General features: G+C 40.2%; 1 protein-coding gene across 4 annotated transcripts in view; it reads right to left on the reverse strand.

Annotated features, from left to right (window-relative positions):
* Positions 1 to 25,039, reverse strand: part of TTC23L (tetratricopeptide repeat domain 23 like) — a 94,820-nt gene that overhangs the window by 18,454 nt on the left and 51,327 nt on the right. For all 4 annotated transcript variants that reach the window (XM_033933072.1, XM_033933063.1, XM_033933045.1 and 1 more), the window contains 4 exons: positions 20,507 to 20,632; positions 16,389 to 16,566; positions 9,173 to 9,281; positions 6,751 to 6,878 (listed from right to left, as the gene is read on the reverse strand). In XM_033933072.1, coding sequence (XP_033788963.1) covers positions 6,751 to 6,878; positions 9,173 to 9,281; positions 16,389 to 16,566; positions 20,507 to 20,632 — 541 coding nt within the window. The remainder of the gene's footprint in view (positions 1 to 6,750; positions 6,879 to 9,172; positions 9,282 to 16,388; positions 16,567 to 20,506; positions 20,633 to 25,039) is intronic.

Genomic DNA, 25,039 nt, shown 5'->3' on the forward strand with positions numbered 1-25,039 from the left:
TATGTATTAAACACATATCATTTAATAAATACTTTCCTATCCTTCTTACCATTAATAAAAGATCATAAATTATCCCCCCTCCCCCTATCTTGAACTTATACTATTAAGGGAAAAATGAAATCTATTCATTGCAATAATTTGTTAATGGCCCCCAAACATCTTGGAATTTTTTTTAATTCCCTTTCTGTATCTAACTTTTGTAAACAAACTGGGGTCCAGAATGCTCTATGTAAAAGAAAAAAACACCTTTGTCTCATAGATGCCGATACTGTACATCTCAAACTCCAAATCCAAATTCGTGGCCTTTGAGATGCAGAAATTTGATGCTTTATCTCAATACTCCAAATGTCCCGAAGACCAGTTTTGGGTTTTTTATTCATGAGTCCAGATATCAGTTTATACCACTGTGTGGCCTGGTGTCCCAGGAAGTCCACCTGAAAGCATAAGAACTCTAAACTATATTGATTATTAAGATTTTTCCATTCAGCTGCAACCATCTAAAACTTTGTGATTTATTAAGTCCAAATTTGTGTTGCAACTGTGAAAATTCAAGCAGCTTACCATTAGATATAACATCATCTAAAATACGTATTCCTGCTATCATCCAATGCTTCCAGATGACCTTAAATCCGCCAATTTGAATCTTGGAGTTTAGCCATATAGTCTGATTTGTTGATTTATGTATTGGGATAGGTGTTAAATTACTGACATATCGTAATGTTTTCCGTGTATCTACTAATATTCTGTTTTCTTTATATAATCTAGGCATTTTGATACTGAGAACATGGCATAGTCGCAGAGGAAACATGAGTCGCCATTCCAACCAAAACCAATCTGGGATATTTTTGATGAGCTCTGGGAGGACCCAAAACATACCCTGGCGTAAAATATAGGCTTGATGATACCTATAAAAATTGGGGAAATTTACCCCTCTCTCTGTAATTGGTTTTTGTAAAGATACTAAAGCAATTCTAGCCTTTTTACCCAGGCAAATAAATTTTGTAAGAATACGATTTAATTTTTTATAAAAGGACCCCAGAAAAAAAACTGGTATCATACCCATTTGATAACAAACCACAGGCAATATCATCATTTTAATAGTTTGAACTTTCCCCCACCAAGAAAGATGTAAAGGATTCCATTGCTCACACATTTCTGTTACCTTCTGTAATAAAAACTTTTCATTCACTTTCATTGTTTCTTCCAGTGTGTTTTTTATCCAAATACCTAAATATTTTATTCCATCCTCCTTCCATAGAAAGGGGAATAAATCAAACAGACCTTTTGTACAATACACATTAAATGGAAGAACTTTTGATTTACTCCAATTTATCTTATATCCTGAATATTTTCCAAATTTCTCAATCAATTCAAGCAAGCATGGAATGGTTGTTTCAGGATTCCTCAAATGAAGCAGTATATCATCTGCATATGCAGAGACCTTGTAATCCCAATCTGAGTATGGAATGCCCTGTATCTCCTTCACTTGCTGAATAGCTAATAACAAGGATTCTAATACAATATCAAAAAGCAAAAGAGATAAGGGACAACCTTGTCTAACTCCCCTCTGCAAATTGAATCATTTTGAAAAATTATTATTAATATACAATCTAGCAACAGGGGAACTATACAAAGTTTGGATCATTTGTATAAATCCAGAACCTATACCAAACCACTCCAATGCTTGATACATGAAGGTCCATTCCACCCGATCAAAGGCTTTCTCTGCATCCAAAGATACAGAAAAGGCCGGATCATTCATGGCTTTTGTTAAATTTAATATATGAAAAGCCAATCTGGTGTTATTAGAAGAATGTCTCTGAGCAACAAACCCTGTTTGGTGCATACCAATAATAAAAGGGAGAGCCTTAGCCACGCTTTCTTGAATTCAGACACAGTCTCTGTCTCCACCACCTCTTCCAGGAGACTGTTCCACACATCTACCACTCTTTCTGTAAAAAAGTATTTTTTTAGATTACTCCTGAGCCTATCACCTCTTAACTTCATCCTATGACCTCTCATTCCAGAGCTTCCTTTCAAATGAAAGAAACGCGACTCATGCAGAAAGGCTGATCCCAAGTAACAGTAAGCACTGGAGTTGAACATGAAAATTCTGTCCTAATGATTTTGATTTTTGAGCGAAAATAAGAAGCCAAGTCAGTTATAGGTGGTAGTTTAAAAGATATGTTGGTTAAGACTAGAGTTAGAGGAAAAATATACATATTTTTAGTGAGTTTCATATTTATCTGGTACTTTTGCTATTGTGCTTTGTAGAACTTGTGATGATAATCTGATTTGGTCTTCCGTTAAAACCACAGTCTACTTTTGCAGATACTTCAATAGTTAAGGATTGGAGTGGTATCATGGTTGACAGGGTATTGTTTTGGGGTTTTGTTTAGTTTTTTTAAATAAGGAACTAAGAGGGTCAAATTGCCCATGTCACTAATGAATAATATTCCACATAACTACTACATCTGATAAAAGCAGAGAGACAAAATTAGCTGGAATTAAGAAGCATTGCATACACAATTTATCCATATTTATGTTTGATAAACTCCTAACCAGATTCAATTTCCACTGCAGCTCCTTGTGACTCTGGGCAAATTATTTAGGGGGATGTTCTATAAACAGTACTGAAACTTAGGCACCTAAGTTAATTAAGAAACAGTTTAAAATGCTGTTGTTCCTCTTTCCCCAGGATTTCTTGCTCATTCTTTTTGAAAAGGACAACTTTGATCTTCTCTCTTCTCTTAGGGGAATACACTGCCATACTTTTGCTGAATGCCACGCACATCTCACACAGGGTTCAAATATGTTGCGATTACAGTACTATTGTACACAATAGCATGTCTTGGTAATCAGAGACAAATGGCATACTTGAAGTGGCTTAAAACTTGAAAAATATCTATTCATTGATATTATAAATAAATTACCACTGGACTTCCGTAAAATTGAATTCTATGAACTCCATCATCAGCTCATATAAGCCCAGGAATTAAAATGCTTCCTTCACACAATAAAAAAAACAAAAAACAAAAAAAAACTTACTCACAGCATTTTTCAATAAAAGAGAAAACCTTGTAAAATATATCCAAGTTTTAACATAACTGCTATTCTTTTTATCATTCTTATTTCCACAAAACTCCATATATTAAATAGACATAGGCTCTGCATTCAACAAGAATTCTTTTAGTTTTTCTGGATCTTGAAAATACCATGGATTTATTCCCGTTTTCCTTTCTGATGGATACATGTATTTTATTGGGGGGAGGGGGGAAATTGGATGATTAATATTTTTATTTAATGATTGGATTTCTGTATGTATTATGAAAATTTTCATTGAAGAATTGTTGGGTAGGGGGAAAGGGTTATAATTTCTACTTTAATGGATTATATGTATAAGAATGTCAAGTGCTGTATATTTTTTTAGTAATGTAATGTTTTAATATTAATCACTTGTTTGTCAGTTTTAAAATGAATAAAGAATTTTTTTAAAAAAGAAACATTACATTACATTACATTAGTGATTTCTATTCCGCTTGTGCCTTGCGGTTCTAAGCGGATTACAAGTTAGAAGACTGGACATTTCCAGGAACGTTACAGTACATAGAATCAAGAATGTATCAAGTTACAATTGTTAGTCTGGACATTTCCAGGAGAATTGAAAGCAAAGAGTAAATATATAATAGGTTATTGTGATGAATAGTAATAATACAGTCGGGATACAGAAGTGAGTTGTACAATGTTGAGGTGTTGCTGTGGTGGTGGTGGTGGTGTTCATGAGAGTATTTTCTAGTGCTATAGTGAGGTTAAGATGATGGGAAGTGTTTTTTGAAGAGATGAGTTTTGATTTCTTTTCGGAATACTTTAATGTCTGTTGATTTGATCAGTAGATTGGAGATGGTAGTGTCAATCTTTGCTGCCTGTGTCGCTAAAAGGCTGTCGTATAGTTTCTTGCGTCGTGTACCATTGAGAGGGGGGTAAATGAATAGGCTCTGAGTTCTCCTTAATCTGTGTGAGAGGTTACGGTAAAGTCTGTTGTTTAGGTAGCTGGGTGCTGTTCCATGTGTTACTTTGTATAGTAGACAGTAGAATTTGAACTGGGATCTTGCTTTTATTGGTAGCCAGTGTGAGTCTAGGTATGCATTGGTGATGTGTTCATATTTGCTGAGGGAGTAGATGAGTCTGAGGGCCGTGTTCTGAACAGTCTGTAGTTGTTTTATCATGTAGTTTGGGCATGATAGGTAGAGGCTGTTGCAGTAATCTACAATACTTAGTACTAGGGATTGTACTAATATTTTGTATTGATCTTTGTTGAAGAATTTTCTTATTTTTCTTAGGTTACGCATTGTGAAGAATGCTCTTTGGATGATTTTGTGGATTTGAGTCTGCATTGTGCAGTTTCTGTCTAGTTGTATTCCCAGGATCTTAAGTGTGTTTTGCATTGGGTACTTGATTGTGTTTAATTCCAGTTCTGTGAAAGATGTTTTTTTTTCCTTCTGTAGTAGTAGGAATTTAGTTTTTTCTGGGTTCAGTTTCAGTTTATGACTTGACATCCATTTTTCTACCGTTTCCATTATTATTTTCAGGTGGTTTGTGGATAAGGGGTCTTGAATGTTAAAGGGGAGGAGGATAGTTATATCATCCGCGTAGCTAAATGATACAGTGTTTAGGGCGTCTAGGGTTATGCCGAGGGATGCTATGAAGAAGTTGAATAGTATGGGTGATAATGGTGATCCTTGTGGTACTCCACATGGGTTTGACCATGGGTCGGATAGGTGCTCTTTTGACTTGACTCTGTATGTTCGAGTTTTAAGGAAGCCTTGGAACCAGTTGTGAACATTGCCTGAGATTCCTATTGCGTTTAATATCTGGAGTAGTGTGGGATGGTGAAAAACGGTAAAAATAAAGCGAGTACTGGCGCCTAAATAATAGGCACCAGAATCATGCCTATGTAGGCGTTTACAGGCCATTATGGACATGGCTAACGCCAGAAGTGGCATTAAGCACAATTCATGGCATAGATGGGTGCTGGAAATGTAGAACCAGAAAACCCTGGCCTACATTTCCGGTGCTATCTTTCATGGAGGCGTGATTCTCTATAGGGCGCCATCTCATGATTGACATGTGCTTGGCAACCGCTTTATAGGCAGCTGCCAATATTGGCGCCCTAAAGAGAATTTGGGCCTTAAGCCTTCATTGTCCCAGAAGGTGGTATATCAAATCCCATCTTTCCCTAGAAAGCTTAATAGTGGGAACAATAGGACGATCTGAGAATTGCATAACAAGGTAGAATCTTATCAAGAAGTGGTCTGATCAGAAAAATGACAGTATGGAAAAATTTTGAAAATCTATGTCAGTGGCATAGTAAGGGAGCAGGGGGGCGGATTGCACCGGGTGCTATCTTGGTGGAGGCGCCGGCACCTTTCCGAAACCATGCTGCTTTTGCCGGATACTGTTTCCTTTCTAAAAATTGGTGCCACAGAACAAGAAATGGTGTGGCTGCTGTCTTACCTCAACTGAATATTAATGTACAACCCAATAATTATCACCTGTTGATTCCTCAATTATTTGATCTTATATCAAGTTTTACTTCCAAAGATGTTTCAATATTTCTCTTCAACCAATCTTATTTATATCAATTTAAGACATTTGTATGGACCTTCTGTTTGTAACTAGGCACCACACTGCCGGTTACTTTTTATTCTGCATCAGTCCAAATTTATTAAACAACTTTATTTTATTCTGTAGGAGGAACTGTCTACTGTTAAGATAAGTGACGGGTTCCTTTTAATCACAGCGCCAACAGGAATATGAAAACTATTAGGCTTGAGTTATATACAAAAATGATAGATACATCGTTTTTTTAAAAAAATTAAATAATGAAAAAATACAGAATAAAATAAAGTTGTTTAATAAATTTGGACTGATGCAGAATAAAAAGTAACCGGTAGTGTGGTGCCTAGTTACCTCAACTGAAGCCATTCTTGTTCAAATCAATTCTTTCCCCTCCTGTCATGTGCTTTTAATATGTGCCCGCTTTATTGGGGAGACCATGTCCTTTTAATATGTATCCCATCCTTCAGGGATGGGCTGTCTATTTTTATATGATGTGGCCATGCAATACAATAACCTGATTTTCTGGGGTGATTCTAATATTAATATGCTTAACACAGTTAAAATTTTTTTTACTTCCATTGACCAATCTGGGGCTTGTATAAAATGTTTCCTTCTCTCCACACTCAGGTGGCAACACATTAGATTTAATTTTCTCCATGAAAATCATGTCCCACAGACAGTGGCTGAATCAAGAGATTCAGCCACTCTTTTATTTTCAAACCATCCAAGCTCTGGAATGAGTTACCGCTTTCACTTAAAAGCCCCTTCATTTTATTTCGGAAAGCTCTGAAAACTTTCTCGTTTACTAAACACTTTGGAAACTAAGCCATTCTAGATTACATTCTTCTTCTATATTTATGTACTATAATTACATTATTGTAAACCGAGTCGAGCACCTTGATGGTTGAAGACCCGGTCCTCTTCTCCACCTCCCGCTCCTTCCCCGCACTCTACCATACACACATGCACCCTTTCGCCTGTACCTTTTTAACTTCCCCGGCACAAGCAGCATCGTCAGCCTGCTGCTCGTGCTGGCCTAGGCTCTCCCTCTGAAGTCACATAATTGGCATTAATGCGTATCAATCCAGGTTAGTAAATTCACCCCTTAGTTTGTAAGTTAGATTTTGTTACCTGTTTTTTTCCAACTTGTATGAGCCATTTGCTGAATTCCACTATGGTGTTGAGAGTGTGACTATCATCTGGTCCCCGTGTCATTCGGTATGCATAGACAGATTCTACAAAATACATTTCGGCAGCCTCTAGACAGAGACACAAGTGACAGTAGATGAAGACCAACTGCCCATCAAGTCACTTATACCCTTCTTAGAAGCCCTTTTAGTAAACCATATCAAGACTAATGAGCGCATAATGTGGAGGAAAAAAGCATTTTGCATTAGTTTTGCTATATGTGTGTTCTAAAGGCCATATTCTATAAATGGAACCATAAGTTAGGCGGTGGTAGACACCCTACCACAGTGGTCTTAAACTTGCGGCCCCCGCCAGGTACTATTTTGAGGCCTTCAGTATATTTATCATAATCACAAAAGTAAAATAAAACAGTTTCTTGATCATGTCTCTTTAGCTATAAATTACAATATTATTATTAAGACTTAGCCAAAAGTCTAAGATTTATAGCCAAAAGTCTAAGATTTATAAACTTTACAGTTTTACCTCTTGCAAAATTGTCATTTCTTTAATAAGACATTAACTATTTTTTTCTGAAGCCCTCCAAGTACCTACAAATCCAAAATGTGGCTCTGCAAAGGGTTTGAGTTGAGACCACTGCCCTACCACTACCTAACTTAATTGATTTTATTGGCTTTAATTGATGCAGTAATTGACTGCATTTAAAGCTATAAAGCTTGCAGACAGTAGAAATGTGGCTGTTCTGCCTGTGACCCATGTGGGCAAGCATTCATGAGTTCCCAGTAGGAAGACATTGTCAAGAAAAAAGTTATGATAAAGGGCCCTTGCTGGAATAATGAAAGTCAGGGAGTAGAAAAAATAGAGCACAAAATGATTTAACCGAGCAGGAGAGTATACACATTGTCAGCAGCAGCATCTTGGCTCACCAAAAATCCTCAAGATGTTTCCACAGTGAATTAATCATAAATGTATTCAATTATAACATTTTAATTTTGTTCCATTGGCTCAGCAGCGGCAGTAATGAACAAGCAAGTGTTAATAGCACAATGTATCTCCCCGCCTTGAAAAAGAGTAGCGAAACGTGTCAGCAAGGGGGATGTGTGGCGCAGTGGTTGGATCTACAGCCTCAGCACCCTGGGGTTGTGGGTTCAAACCCCGCACTGCTCCTTGTGACCCTGGGCAAGTCACTTAATCCTCCATAGCCCCAGGTACGTTAGATAGATTATGAGCCCACCGGGACAGAGAGGGAAAATGCTTGAGTACCTGATTGTAAAAACCGCTTAGATAACCTTGATAGGCGGTATATAAAATCCTAATAATAATAAATATAATAATAATAATAATAATAATAATAAATATGAACAGATACAAAAAGCTAAGTACCTGTATATCTAAATATACCTAATGCTATGAATAAAAAACATTAAAATTTAAAATCATAAAAAATAGTATATACTCCAGCAGGATCGATGAGAAATTAATCCACTTGAAGTTAAGATACTCGGTGGTGGTCTGAAGATCCTTGAAGACTGGAGTTTTATTCTCTGGCATAATAGGGAATGTGTATTATACACTGTTGGATAAAGCATACTGGACTTGATGAACCTTTGGTCTGTCCCAGTATGGCAACTTTTATGTTCTTATAATGTCATATGGGTGCCCAGATTCTTTTATGGAATACTAGCATACCTGATATTGTTTACCTTACATTTACATCAGCCATAGACCTGGTATAACTACAGCCACATAAATGCGTCAGGGATGCACATAACTTGCAGTATGTTGTAAGTTACACATGTAAATGGGAATCCCCTGCCAATGTACCATCCATCCTCCTTCCTTGTATATGTCTCTTCCTCCTTGCATTTAGGCACTATGAAAGTTACACACACTGTTGCTGAATAGCACTTAGAAACCATGCTGGCACTTTCACAGGTAAGTGCAATCTTACACATGCAAATGCTAATATTCTATACATTTACACACAAAGGGGCGCATAAATATAGGCATCTAGATTACAGAATAGTCCCTTAGCTGTATTGACTTTCCACTTTGTTTTCTTATGACCCGTTGCTTATTAGTTGCTCAGGTATTGGTTTGTTTACTTGATGCTGTGCTGCTGCACTCAGAAATATGGGGAAGGGACACAGTCGACCAACTTCAAAGACTATCAAATTATTGAAAGCATATAAAGCTAAAACACATACAAGAAATGCATGTCCCTTCCCCACTCTTTTTCTGTTTTGTATTATTATATGTAGGGTTGTTTTTTTCCTTTTTTTGTGGCATACAGCACTCAGAAGTATACCATGATACTTGATTTAATTATTTTGTTCACTGTAACAAAAAAAATGGTAATGTGATAGTTACTTTACATGATTAAGGTACATCAACTATTATTACTTACGAATATTTTGAAATATTTCTGAAGCAGCATGAGCTCTAGCTAGCAAGATGCCTGTCTGAGCAGCTTCAATGCTTTCCTTCTTGTACAGGGCTACAGCTATTGAATGAGCCTAAAATAATAACAAAAAAGTTGAAAATTATATTTCCTCTACAAGTAAAATCAGTTCAGCTGCATCTAGCAATGCAAAGTGATGTAATGCTTATCATTTGTTTTGAGAAGCCACTGAATAATCACAGTTCACACATTGGCTTAGAAGGTAAGTGCTACTATGAATGTCCATGAGAAAACTCTTGAATCAATCCCTTGGTCAAGATTTCTACTTCCCAGGTAGGCTAATGATGCAGTGTTGCAGGGAAGATGACTTGTGTCCCTTGTATGAAAGTGGACAAATTAGGGGATCATGGTTGTCAAGTTCCAAAGGAATTAGAATGCATGTCCTCCAGGATACAGAAGTTGCTGCAATGACCTAATAAAAATATGGAGAAGAACAAGGTTGTGGGGTCAGAATCAGAAGCAATTTCTTACCTAGGTGTTCCCTCTCAAGAGTAAAGCTGTAAGACAAAAGGGACCTGGGTCGAAAATTGGAATGGGGCTCTGAGTCAGAAGGTTGGGCGAGAGGGGCAGCGGAAGAGGATCTGCAACGAGAAGACGAACCAGATCCACGTACCATGGGTGCCTTAGCCAGTCCAGAGTTACCACTGCTGGGGTGCCGAGCAATGTGAAGGACTGCCCACCATCAGCCACGGAGGAAGCACATACAGGAGGCTCACTGGCAGCCAAGACTGTACTAGAGCATCCAGCGCTTTGGCCTGAACATCCCTGTGCCCTGTGAAGAACCGTGGTGCTTTGGTGTTGACATTTGTGGCCATCAGGACCATGACCAACAGCCCCCAAGACTGCACAATCAACTCAAAGGCTGTGGGACCGAGACACCACTCTCCAGGATCTAGCACATGACAACTGAGGAAGTCCGCCTGACGATTAACATAAGCTACTGCAATATCATTGTCCAAGAGAACCCAAACAGACTTGCCCGTCAACAACATCTGGAATGCTAGCAATGCCAGCTGTATGGCTCTGGTCTCCAGAACATTGATCAACCAAGATGCCTACTCCAAATACAAGCTGCCCTGAGTTGAGCGAACAAGACATTGAACTCCCCAGCCGAGGAGACTGGAATCCGTGAGAAGCATTGTCCACTGGGGCTGATCCAGACTCACTTCCTGCACCAGATTGGAAGACTGTAGCCACCAATGGAGACTGCAATGAACTAACCCCCGAAGAGGAACAGGAAAGTCCAAATCATGCACCTGGGGTGACCACCGCTGAAGCAGAGCATGCTGAAGCGGGCACATGTGAGCCCGGGCCCACCAAACCAAGTCCAGAGAAGCTGCCATCGACCACAAGACCTGGAGAAAAACCTGCGCCCGAGGATACCAGGAAACCATCAGAAGGCGAATTTGCGACTGCAACTTAACTACTCGGGCCTATGGCAGGAAGACCTTCCCCAAGCTGGTGTCAAAAAGAACCCAAAGGTACTCCAGGTGCTGAGATGGAGCCAACCAGCTCTTGGACAGGTTGACTACCCATCCCAGCTACTGCAGGAAATCCACAAACTGAGCCATCACTCTGGAACTCTCCTGAAAAGACTTTGCTCAGATCAACTAGTCATCCAGATAGGGGTGAACCAGAATGCTTTCCTTGCGCAAGGCTGCCACCATGACCATCATAATCTTGGTCCGTTGTGATCTTGGACCACCCCTGGTAAAAGTCTCACAACTAAGCATCCACCGGAACCAAGGGAGGCACCGGCAAGGAGTCATTGGGTGGGACTGGTGGCGGGGGAACTGGCGGAGGAATCACATCCCCCCATATGGGCTTCCTGAAAGGACTGCATGCACTGAAAGAATTTGCACTGGGGAGACCCAGAGGCAGGAAAAGAAGCAGCCTCTCGACCAGGGTAATATCTGCAGAAATCATGCAAAGCCCCTGAGCTCTGCTACCTTGTGCAGCCGGACGGGCACAATCTTCAGGAAGATGGGGAACCTTAGAGTCCTTTAAGGTCTGAACTAACTTGTCCAAATCCTTGCCAAACAAAAAAGACCCACAAAAGGGAAATTTCATCAGCTTAGCTTTAGATGCTGCATCTGCCAACTAAGCCCGGAGCCACAAGGTATGACGAGCGGCCACCCTGAAAACCATGGACTTGGTCAAGGCCCGCAACAGGTCACACATGGCATCAGAGAGATAAGAAGCACCCATCTCAATTTTGGCTACTTCCTGTTCCACCAAGGACCAGTTACACTGCACAACAAAGTTTTTGCTTCCTGAACACTGCTGGGTGTTTCTTATAGAATTTTGGGTGCTGATCATGAATATTACATCAAAAATTACCCATCACGTACCATTTCAGAGAAATCTTCAATTTTGTCGTGATTTTTTCTTATATTTGGATGCAAACAATTTTTTCTCCCATAAGTGTCTTATCAATAACGGTTTGTGCCGCCTGGGTATGTCCATGCATAAAATCTAGCCAGGTTGGAAGCTGTTTTATGGAAGATGACATCCTGGGCATGTCTGGGCAGGTCTGAACGAGCTTGCGCTGTCTCACCATGCTATAATGGTGGCTTCCATACACCGATCCTGCTCATTTGGTTAATATAGATAGTCCGTGTGTGTATATAGTATCAGTATAGTAAAGTATAGTAGTATAGTAGCTGTAGCAATATAACAGTAAGTAAGCTTGATGCTATAGACGTTTTGGTGTCGGGCAATATGTCTCGTCGGTGTCGTAACAGCCGCGACACATTCTGCTATATCTGTGGGGAATATACACTTACGCCTCAGAGACGTTCGATGAGTGCCCTTGTAAAGAAAGCCTATCATCTGTATTTTGGCTGCAAAATAGGTGATCAAGACAAGCAATGGGCGCCTCACATTTGCTGTGCGACATGTGCTGTTAGTCTGAGAGCCTGGCTCAGAGGTACTCGAAAGACGATGCCATTTGCTGTTCCGATGATATGGCGAGAACAGAAAGACCATGTGACGGACTGTTATTTCTGTTTGACTAATGTGTCTGGTTTCTCTGCCAAAAACAAGAAGTCAATTGAATATCCTAATCTGCCTTCAGCAATGAGACCCATGCCACATGATGACAGTCTTCCAGTTCCGAAACCACCAGAGGATTGGACCTTAGACGAACCAGATGAAGAAACTGCAGTGCAGGGTTCTAACAGTGACATTGACCCGGATTTTGAACCATCCTCATCAGGCGATCCACATCTGATAACACAGTCCGAATTGAACGATTTGGTCAGAGATTTGGGTCTGTCAAAAGCAAAAGCTGAGCTGCTAGGTTCGAGACTGCAGGAATGGTGTTTGCTATCACCAGGTACGAAAATTTCTGTGTTTCGAGACCGGCATCATGATATAACCAAATTTTTTGCACAAGTCGACAGTCTCTGTTTCTGTTGTGACATTGAAGGATTGTTCTCGGTCTTTGGTTGTGATCACAACCCGGAAGAGTGGCGTCTTTTCATTGATTCGTCAATGTTAAGCCTGAAAGCTGTTCTGTTGCACAATGGCAACGTTTATCCTTCAGTACCTGTTGGCTATGCAGCACATATGAAAGAAACATATGAGAATATGGAAATGTTACTAAAGTATGTCCAGTATACCAGGTATAACTGGAATATCTGTGGAGACCTCAAAGTCGTTGCTCTGTTACTAGGACTGCAGCTTGGCTATACAAAGTACTGCTGTTTCATCTGCGAATGGGACAGCCGAGACAGAGAGTCGCACTATTCTAGAAAGAACTGGCCACTCCGTAAAAAGTTAGTTCCAGGACAGAAAAATGTAGCACATGAATCGCTTGTTGACCCGACAAAGATATTTTTGCCTCCTCTTCACATTAAACTGGGACTCATGAAGAATTTTGTGAAAGCAATGAACAAGGAAGGGGAAGGTTTTCGTTATTTAAGACAGATGTTCCCAAGAATAACTGATGCCAAGATCAAAGAGGGTATTTTTGTTGGCCCCCAGATCAGACATGTTATGAGTGACAAGCGATTTGAAGATCTGTTAGTTGGGCCGGAAAAAATTGGCTGGAAAGCCTTGAAAGACGTTGTTGACAATTTTCTGGGCAATTACAGAGCCCCAAACTACATTCAGCTGGTAGACAAACTTCTCAAAGCATACAAGAGAATGAAGTGCAATATGTCACTCAAGATTCATTTCCTCCATTCACACTTGGACTTCTTCCCCGCAAATCTCGGTGCTGTGAGTGACGAGCACGGTGAAAGGTTTCATCAAGACATAGCTACGATGGAGAAACGATACCAGGGCAATTGGAATCCGTCAATGCTTGCCGACTATTGTTGGATGCTACAACGTGATGCACCAGACACTGAATATAAAAGAAACTCGGGAGCAAAACACTTTTAATTCTGTTTCATTTAGTCGCTTGTGCGAAACGTAAACTTGACTATATATTTTATTGTCAGTAAACATAAAAATGTCTATTTCTCATAGTTCTTACGTGATGCAGTAAAACCAAAACCATATTTGAGCATATCAAGTTGGTACCTGTCATAATCACCAAAAACTTTTCAGGAATCAAGACTTAACCAAAAAATTGTTGTGCAGTGTTATCAGACTCATAGTCAAGGACACGCTTGGCCCACCGAAAACAAGCCCGAGCTACCGGACCGCCACACATCACCACCTGAACCTCAAGGGCAGTAACGTCAAAATTCTGCTTAAGGAGGGACTCGAACCTACGCTCCTCAGCAACCCTCAAGGCTGAGCCACCCTTAACGGGCACTCTATACTGCTTCATGATGGCCGAGACCACCGCATCCACAACTGGCAACTTCAAGGTATCCCTATCCTCCTCTGGGATACAGGTGAGCCATAGAGCACGCAAAATGAAAGGGTGCCTCCAGCGCATTTCACTGCATAAAACAATATCCCAAATATCCTGATGCATAGGAAAAGAGTGGGATGCTGAGCAGATCCTCCGAAGAAGAGGGTCCACAATATGCGGAGGCTCCTGCACGTCTTCCTCGAAACACAACACCGAGGAGACCTGAAGAATAAGCTCCTGGAGCTCTTCCCACTGATGCATACTCACTAGCTGAAAGACCCAAAAAAACACCAGCAGTGGCATCCATCCCCCTGAGAGGATCCTGGAGGTCTTCCAAAGGGTCCAGGTCCTCATCAAGAGAAACTACTCCCATAGAAAAAATCATCATCTCAAGAGACCCTCGGCTGCTTGAATGAGAGAGGAGGAGACAGGGATGAAACTGGCGCCGAGGGGAGTCGAACCGGAGTGGACGCAGAGGGACCCCCAGGGCAGAAGTAGGACCCCAGCCACCTGAAGATAAGCCTTACACAGGGTGAAAATAAAATCAGGGGAAAACCCCCCTGGCGGCCCAATGGGACTCACTGCCAAAGCAGAGGACCCAGAAGAAACCTGCCCCTGTCTCTCCAATACAGGGGGGAAAGTCACCTGAGGCTGCAGACAAAATGGAGGTGCTTCCCTCCAAAATCAGAGCAAAGCCCGCTGAAAAACATGTCCCCGAGGCCTGTAGCAGCTGAGAAGCCTGAACTGTCCCAAATGCTAAAGCAGGCAAGCCGGCAGCAGCAGTGTGTGTGTGTGGGAACCAAATAAAGCCAGTAAACTAATACAAACACATCAAACCTCTCTGAAACATAAGGAAAAGAAGTATGGATTAATTACAATAAAATCTAGGGTATGGGGCATGGGCGTTCCAGAAAGGTTATGCAGAGTTTTACAGAATAGCACCATTTACATGCTGAAATGCTATGAAGTTTCAGCTGGCATAAATTTCAGTGCTCAACTTTATATGCAGAAATCATTTATGCACTGTTCTATAAAGTGTGCTCATCTTAACAGTACCCTTTACAGAATAGCACTTAGCACCAGTTGTTATCAGCACTGATTTCCGAGTACCATTTACTGAGTCTAGTGTTTTTTTCCCAACTTTGTAATTATAGCAAACATCCAAATTCCTTAATCCTAGACCAGCAACCTTACAATGATGTCATTAGCACACATAAAAAGCCAAGTATTTGATGGAAACTGAACTTTCCCAAGTGTACTCATCAAAATGTAGGAGAATGGGCAATAGAGGTGATCCCTGTTGGATACCATAAGGGGGACACCAGTACAGGAAGTACAACACATGCACTGTTGAGGTGATGAAAGCTTTTATATGTTGTCTGAAGTTTTCCTGCCCCCAGTAACATAGGACGGGAGTGGGGCTGCCAATCATCAGCACAGCAGTGATGTGGCTGGTGAGTATCCCCAATCCCTGCCAAATGAGTCCTGGCATCTCTCCTTTCCCCAACTCCAGAGAGTGATAGTGGGTCTCTTAACTGCACTCCCCCCACAGTACATTTTGAATCCTTCTATGTTTTGCCGGCAGTGAGCAGAAATTCCTATCCACTGCTCATGCTGGCCTCAAGCTCTCCCTCTGAAAGGTATGTCAAGGCTTGAGGGTAGAAGCCCCTGCTTGCTGCTAGTGAAGAACAGAATGATTTAAAAGGTACTGGGGGGAGAACAGTTAAGACCCCACCCCTATTGTTGGGGGGGATGACAGGCACCATCTTCCTTCCATCTCAGGTGCCATCTTCCCTTATTACACCGCTGCCTGCTCCAGACTTCATTGGATAATGTCACCCGCTTGTGTGGATTTGCAATCCCGATTTCCTCAAGAACAATTTTTACTAGATTGTATAGGCCAAAAATGAAAATGCATATCAACTCCCATTTTACTTAACTGCTATAGTGAAATAATTACTCTTAAAAGCAGCCAAACACAATTTTGACAGTGCGTTATCTTTTCAATATTTAAAAGCTGCAGTTATGGTAGCATTGGGTAATCTAGGGTGGGAAAGGAGAGAGGAAGAGAGAACAAGGGAAAATGATCTATTTCAGTGATTACAGTTTCAGACTGGGAACCAGTCAATTTTCCAGGAGACCTAATTTTTCTTCAACCATTGATTCTCTAGGATACTTGCAAAATTAGTTTATCTCACTGTACCCAATTATTCATATGTAGTTGGGTAAAAAGTACTTCCAGCAGTAACTCAGGAGTTATTGGAATTTATAGATAATATAGATTTTTGTCCTTTTTTAGGACCTTTCATTGCTGACAGATGATGACGGAATGTGGTATTTTCTGATGGTTACCTGTAATAAATGTTCTATGGCTTTCTCAGGCATTTTCCTCAGCTGCTCAGCTTTGGCTATATCCTGGTAAAGGTTTATTAGTTCAGTAACTGTATCCCCATTCTCAGATATTATATAATTGATAGCCTTTTCAAAATACTCTATAGCCAAAGTTAATTTGTTCTGCAGCAAACATGCCCTGTGAGAAAATGATAGAGAAAATATTATGATGGACTCATTATTTAACAGGGCAGGACAAACTCCTGCTTGGTCAAATTGCACTCAGTAGGTCATCTGCTGATATTCCGCAGCACTTAAATGGGCAGTGCCACTGAATATTGGCAGAGACTGGCTCTGTCTAGGTAGAGTAAGGAAAGCCCAAGGACAAAATTGGAGTAGAACATGGAAGCACTGATGATATTCAGTGCCCTTGCTCACATACCTAACCAAGTAAGCTGAACCACCTACAAGGGTGTCCTAACTTTGTCTGGTTAAGTATGCAGGTAAGGCACTGACTGGGGAATTCTATAAATGGCGCCTAATTGCAGTCACCTTGCGATGCCTTAGTTTGGTATCCGTGCCCAATTTTTATTTTTTAGTTGACTTAATTGGCATGGTAATTGACCATGCTGGTTTTCAGCCAATCAAAACAATCATTAATTAATCAATTTAATAGTTCATTACCAAACTCTTAGGATGCCTAGCGACACCTAAGGATGCCACATGATGCCTATGTTTAAAAGTAGGCATGGTTATAGACGGAGAATAGGCGTGGTTGATTTAGGAATTGTTAAGCATCCAACATAGGCACCACCAAATTAGGTAAGTGAAAAGCTGGCCAATGGAGCAGCCTCTATGTCTAGGATGCCTAGAAATGCCTAAGTCTGCTTAGGTGCTGCTAGGTGTGATTCTATAAATGGCGCTGTATTTTTGATTGACAACCGTGCCAAGCAGCACCTACAATGTAAGCACCACTCAACACCATTAATAGAATCTGGCCCTAAATGTTGGCCATAATCATATATCTTCCAATTACAACTATTCGTTACTGATACAGCACTGTACACTAAACACGTATGAGAGTCTCTGCTCAACAGAACTGATTATCTATTCAAGACAGACAAACTTATACTTTTTATTTATGAATGGTCTCTGTTATGTATAGGTTTTATGGTTTGGTTTTGTTTTTAAATAAATGATATGTGTGAAGTATATTCTTGTGAGATATTTATATTTTGACCAGAGGTACCTAATTTAATATTTACATGCTAACTCAGATATTCATTTATGCATAGTTTTGACACTGATGCCATTTGATATGCTAAAGGATAGTCATTAATTTATTACCAAGTCACTCTTCAATTCAATTATCGGTTTCTAGCACAGAATCATTTTGGGTTAGTTCTTAAAGATTTTAAGTTTTATTGGATTTTTTTTTAATTGATGTGATAGCTGTTGACTCCTATGTGTTGGTATTATGCACAATTTTCATGATATTTTTGAATATATACACACACACACACACACACTAAAACAGGGGAAACAAATCCACAAAAAACAAGCAAGCAAGAGCAAAGTGGAAATGACCAATCAGAATGGTGCACAAAAGTGTCTTTCAATTCATCTGATAAATCCAAAGGTCTTTATTCATCCAAAATAACTCATACATCCAAAGTAACTCAATGACTCGACATGATCATGTTTCGGCCACCCGGCCTGCATCAGGAGTCTATGAATTATATATATAAACAATAGTGAGTAAATAAACATAATCATACATAAGAACATAAACAACAAATATTAAAAATATATGACAAAATAATATTATGTTAAAAAACAGCAAAGAATAAAACCAAATAACATATAAAAAGTCCAGCATTGTTAAAAACAAAGACCTACTATGTCTGCACAAATTAAAAAAACATAAAAAAGCTTTTTACCAAACAAAATGACCAAACATCTAATAAACTCTGCATCAATGATACATTAAAAAAGTAAGGCTAATCAAAAATACATAGAAGAGATACATTGAAACTAATAATTGCAAATTATTCGATAATAATCACCAATAAAAAAATGCACAATGAAAATATTATAAAGGACTTATGAGTCCAATATGATAAAGAGTATAGATCACAAAACAACTATGCATATGTTAAAAACATGAGCCAAAATATAAAGAAACTCGATGAATACCTAAACATATGAAATTAAATGAAACTAGTTTCAATGTAATAAAATAAATGACAAACAGTTTGTAGCTCAAGTGGTCAGTACTAATACATATAATGGATGGACAAAATAGTATGTTTATGAAAAAAATATATATATATAAAAAATGATAAAAACTTAAAAAATGGTATAAAGAACCTATATTATATCAAACACATATAAACTTGTTCAATAATGCAAGAAAGGGACATACATTTATTAAAAAAGCAAAAATGATCAAATCGTTGCTCCTGCAGTAATAAAAAGAAAAAATGAAATAAAATGAAGAATACAAAAAAAGAGAAAAGAACCTAAGTTGTGCACAATTCTGATTGGTCATTTCCACTTTGCTCTTGCTTGCATTTTTGAATATATGACATGTGAGAAACTCATTTTCGCATTTACACATATAATATTTCTAATGTATGCTTTTGCTACATTCGCAAGGTACATCGGACTTTCATCCACCCAATCATCATGTGTTCAAATTAATTGAATTACATACGAATGTATAAAAAATGTCACCTTTTTGTAATACGTTATAGTGGTTGATTTCTACTTTTTGGCCTATTTAATTGCTTCCAATGGTAATTTACTTGTTTTCTCACTGGCACTTTTGGTTGATTTAAATTTTCTATACATTTTTCATGTAACCAATTTATATTTTAAATTTATTTGTAGGTGTGTCTATTATAAAGCTCTTTATGTGTATGTACAATCTGACACATTGTATGACTTGGTAAGATTATTCAAGTTCATTTAATTTTATTTTGATAGCATCTTATGTATGTATATATTTATTTTAATATGTTTTTATTTTATTTTTTTAGAATTGGACTCCTGATAAAGTCAATTCACTGAAACACAGCTTGTGTTGAGTCCATTTTATGAAAAGTCATAATAAAGAGCATTTTTATCTAAGCACTTCTTAGTTTTAGGCGGCCTAGAAATATTAGAAATAAATAATAAAATAAAATATGTGCCTTGCTTAGATTCCTGCTTATCTTGTTTGCTTTTCGTGGGTTATTTGCTTCTTCTTTGTGTATTGTGGACTTCCCATACTGTATTTACCTTGCCTCTATCTATGATCCAAAACATACAAACAAACAAAAAAATATCAGAGGGAAGGCTGCCAGATGAGGCGTGGGATGCACGTGAGGAGCCGCTTCCCACAGCTTTGTGCAATGCAGCACTCAGGGAGCCGGCCCGAAGACCCTGTGTTGATTGCACAGTGGACCGGCCCAAAGATAACCTAGGGGCAGGCCAGAAGGCAAGGGCACATGGAGGGAGAGAGACAACAACGGTAAGGGAAATGCTTTTATTTTTTTTATTTAGTGATTGATTTGTCTGTTCAGGAAGAAATGCATTTGTTTCTTTTCCTCTGGGGTTGTACTGCTTGCAGAGTCTTGCATCTTAGGGTTTGTTTGTAAATATTAGTACTTTTAGTTTTTGGTCCTGCATTTGCATGGGGTTATCTGTTTTCTGGTAGGAATGAATGTTGAAAAGCATAGTGTGCTTTGTGTATTTTAATTTTGTGGTTAACCATTATGTGTTGTTAATACAATTATATTGTATATGTGTATATATGAAAAATGGATGGAAAAATAGGTGTTACAATTAGTACTATTATGGGGGCGGGGTCTGGGGTGGAGATGGGCACAACTTAGCCCAGTGTTCTTCAACTGCCAGTCCGTGGACCGGTGCTGGTCCACAAAATAATTATTTTATTTCTGCCGGTCCATAGGTATCAAAAGGTTGAAGAACACTGTTTTAGATCATTATCATATTTCTGAATCTTGGACAGTACAGCAAACGGTGACAGGTCAAAAGCGCGTGACGACAAAGGCGCGCCTACAACCCAGCGCAGACAACTGAGCATTCTAATCCCTGTCTAACACCTTCACATCCCACACTGACTTCATGCTTACCTGCCCAGGGCAATTCTGATATCATTTTCAGATGTTTTTAATTCTGGAATCTCATTTCGATGTAATCCCTGCATTTCTCTCATAATTTGTTCCACCTTTTGCAGACTGAGGTAGGATTCTCTTCCAGTTAAACAGTCAAGTAAAAGAACATGAACAGTGTAGCAAGAATTCAAAAAGTTAGAAGTCAGTCACTTTGAAATTACAGACTACTACATCAAACAATGGTTGGGTTCCATTTTGTTTTTGCAAACACTCTACCATTTATTTTGGGGAAAAGATAACCTGTGCTGGAAGTTATTGGTTAAACCAGGAAACAATAAGGGGAAGTATTGCTTCATCCCTTGACTACAGAATTTTGAAACCTGATGTAAATCTTAGCAACCTTTCATAAGTCCCATTTTTTATGTGCTACTACTACTACTATTAATTTGCCTTGAGCTACTATTGATAAGGTGTGAGCTACATCTTAACTATTTCTGGTAGTTTACTCTTACCTTCTTTTGTTTCCATGTATTATTTTAGATCATTTTACTTTTACTTGTCAGTCCTACTAAAATCTGGAGGATGAAAACTGTCCGTCCCTATTTTGCCTTAGAGCATATTCTGGGAATCATTTACTAATAGCATGTGCTATCTGCTGCAAGATCCACTGGAACAAAAGGGGTTCTGCAGCACATAGTGTGTACTAGTTAAATGTTACATTGAGAAGTACTAGGGAGGTAAAATTTCTAGATGTCATAAATGACTGCTTCTTGTTGCAACTGGTCCAATAACCAACAAAGAGGGGATGCTATTATAGATTTGGTCCTTAGTGGAATGCAAGACATAGTACAAGAGTTAACTGTGTTGGGTCCGCTGGGAAAGTGTGATCATAATGTAATCAAATTTGAGCTGATACTGGGAGTAAGGTCGCAAAAGAAATCTACTGAAGGGGCGTTTAATTTTCAAAAGTGTGACTATGATAAAATGAGGAAAATGGTTAAAAAGAAGCTAAAAGGATCAATTGCAAAGGTTAGGACTGTAAACCAAGTGTGGATGTTATTTAAAAATACCATTGTGGAAGCCCAGACTAGAGGTATTCCACTTATCAGCAAAGGTGGAAAGAAGAGGAAACGAGAGCCGGCGTGGTTAAAAGATGAAGTAAAAGTGGCTATTAGAGCCAAAAAACATCCTTTAAAGAATGGAAAAAGGATCTGAATGAAGAAAATAAGAAGAAATACAAGCATTGGCAAGTTAGATGCAAAGCATTGATATAGACAGCTAAGAAAGAATATGAAGAGAAACTTGCAAAAGAGGCAAAAACTCATAGCAATTTTTTTTTTTAGGTACATCAGAAGCAGAAAACTTGTGAGGGAATCTGTGGGACAGTTGGATGATCAAGGAGTAAAAGGGGCACTCAGGGAGGATAAGGCAATAGCGGAAAGACTGAATTAATTCTTTGCTTCGGTCTTTACCGAAGAAGATGTAAGAGACTCCAGAAGAACCTTCCAGTCTTCACCCAGAGAGTGGTAGAAAACTGGAACGCTCTTCCAGAGTCTGTTATAGGTGAAAATACCCTCCAGGGATTCAAGACAAAGTTGGACAAGTTCCTGCTACACTGGAACATACGGAGGTGAGGCTGGACTCATTTAGAGCACTGGTGCTTGACCTGGCGGCTACCGCAATTCTTATGTTCTTATCTACCTGATCCGGAAATGGTTTTCAAGGGTGATGATGATGAGGAACTGAAAAAAATCTCTGTGAATCTGGAAGATGTACTAAGCCAAATCGATTAAAAAGTGATAAATTGTCAGGACCAGATGGTATACATCCCATCAGTGGCATCCTACCCTATGTGACACCTGGGGCCCATCATTTTTTGACCCCCCCCCCTCCATCTGTATGAAAAACATGATTTTTAGTAACAATCCACACGTCACAGAAGAGTGTACCTAGGAAAAGGCAGCATCTTACATACTGCAGTGAACAGTACAACTTCAATACACCCATTGTAAAACTAAACAAGCCAGACTAGTACAGATGAATCCTGCACAGTCAATCCTAACAGAAAATCATATCTTTTGAACACACAGAACAAAGAAAACACCTTAGCCTAGTAAGGAATATGTAATCACAAACTAACCCTTCCCCTTTTACAAAACTGTTGTATAGTTTTTAGCCATGGTGGTAACAGCTCCGACTCTCATAGAATACTGAGTATCCAAGTTGTTACCACCACGGCCAGCACTAAAAAACGCTCTACAGTTTTGTAAAAAGGGAGATAAAATAGAAATACATAGACAAAGATTAAATTGAACCACCATGAAGCTGGACTCTGCATACAATGCAACACCACAGAAACAGCGATGTATCTCCCCTAAAGCAAAAAAATAAATAAATATAATTTTTTTTCTACCTTGTCTTCTCTGGTTTCTGTTTTCCTCATCGTCTTATCACTCTATTCCTTTTATTCACTGTCTACCCTCTCTCTGCCCCTTCTATATGACATCTTCCCTCCTTCTATTCCCCTTCCAGAAACTTTATGCCTCCCCCCTTCCAGCTCTTCCTTCACACCCTTTGGTCTGGCATCCATCTTCTTCCCTTCCCTCCTCCAATGGTCTGGAATTTCTCTCCTCTCCTCTTCTTCCCTTTCCTCTCCCACACCCCCATGGTCTGGCATTTCACTCTCTCCTCTTCCTTCTCCCAACTTCCATCAGCATCTGCCCCCTTTCTTTCCCTCCAACCTAATTCCATCCAGTATCCTTTCCCCTTATGTCTCTCTCTCCTTCCCCTGCTCACCAATTCCATCAGCATCTGCCCCCTTTCTCTCCTTCCACCACCCTTTCATACCACCCTGCCCCTTTCTCTCCCTCCACTACCCTTCCATACCACCCTGACCCCCTTTCTCTCCCTCCACCACCCTTCTATGCTCCTCTCTCCCTCCAAACCAGCAAGGTCCCGTGATGACTGCTTCTGCTGCCTCTGCTCTGGAAGACGTCAGTGACGTTGGAGGGGGTGGGCTGGCAGACGCAGGGAATTGCGGCAAGGTCCTGTGATGACTGCAACTGCCAGTCCACCCCCTCCGACGTCACGTACGTCTTTCAGAGCAGAGCCGGCAGATGTAGTCATCGCAGGACCTTCCTGCACTTCAGCGCAGCTGCCGACTCTGCTTCGGAATAAGTACAGCAGCCATGCTGAGGTGCAGTTGCCATTTAGAGCAGCATGGTAGGTTCTGGACCTGGTCGGCTGTGCACCCCCCTAGGGCTACACCACTGCATCCCAGTGTACTAAAAGAGCTCAAACATGAAATTGTTGACCTGCTGTTAGTGATCTGTAACCTGTCACTAAAATCATTTGTAGTACCAGAGACTTCGGAGCCTTGGGAGAGAGGCTGAAGCAGACAAGTGCGCAGGTAGTCTTCTCATCAATCCTCCCAGTTAGAGGCAAGGGAAGAGCCAGAGATGAATGCATCCGGAGAACAAACGAATGGCTACAAGGATGGTGTCGAGATATGAACTTCGGATTCCTGGATCATAGAGAGGCGCTGCAGGGACTACAGGGACCAGACGGACTCCATTTGACCAGCAGAGGTAAGAACGTCTTCGGACACCGACTAGCCCGCCTGCTTCGCAGGGCTTTAAACTAGGTAAGTTGGGGGAGGGGACCTACTCATATACTGGTGTGGAAAGGAACTATCCTGATGGGACGAGTCGACACTCTGTTTCCGAGGTAAGGACCCAATATGCAAACAGTTCTCTAGGAGCCACACAGACTCAGTCAGGAATAGCCTTACAGGGACTCAGCAAACACAAAGTGTGGAGGGCCATGTATGTTAATGCACACAGTTTAGGCAATAAAATTCTAGAACTGGAAACTGAAATAAGGGATGCCAACCTGGACGTAGTGGCAATATCCGAGACTTGGTTCACGGACGCACATGGGTGGGATATGGCTATACCGGGGTACAATTTACTTTGTCAGGACAGAGAGGGCAGGTTAGGAGGAGGGGTAGCACTATACATTAAAGAGGACATCAAGACCACCAGGATCACTGATGTCAAGTATACCGGGGAATCCCTCTGGGTAAACCTGGCAAGAGGTGGCAAAAAATGCCTGTATCTTGGAGTGGTATACAGACCTCCAAGACAACCGGAAGACATGGACGCAGAATTAATTGAAGACATAGAGAATATAACTCTACGGGGCGAAACTGTACTGCTAGGGGACTTCAACATACCTGATGCAGACTGGAACACATTTTCAGCAACAACCAGCAGCAGCAGGAGGCTTTTGACCTCCATAAAAGGAGTACATCTCAGACAGATGGTAACGGAACCCACTAGAGCCCAGGCAATCCTAGACCTAGTACTCACCAACGGGGAAAGCGTCTCAGAGGTCTCGGTAGGAGATACGCTAGCCTCCAGCGACCATAACATGGTATGGTTCAACCTTGGGAAAGGATCCCCTAAATCAATTACAAAAACAAAGGTGCTCCAATTCCGGGGCACCGACTTCGCACGCATGGGCGATTTCGTTCATCAGAAGCTACAGGAC

This window comes from Geotrypetes seraphini, chromosome 1, assembly GCF_902459505.1.
Source record: "Geotrypetes seraphini chromosome 1, aGeoSer1.1, whole genome shotgun sequence".
Classification (NCBI taxonomy): domain Eukaryota; kingdom Metazoa; phylum Chordata; class Amphibia; order Gymnophiona; family Dermophiidae; genus Geotrypetes; species Geotrypetes seraphini.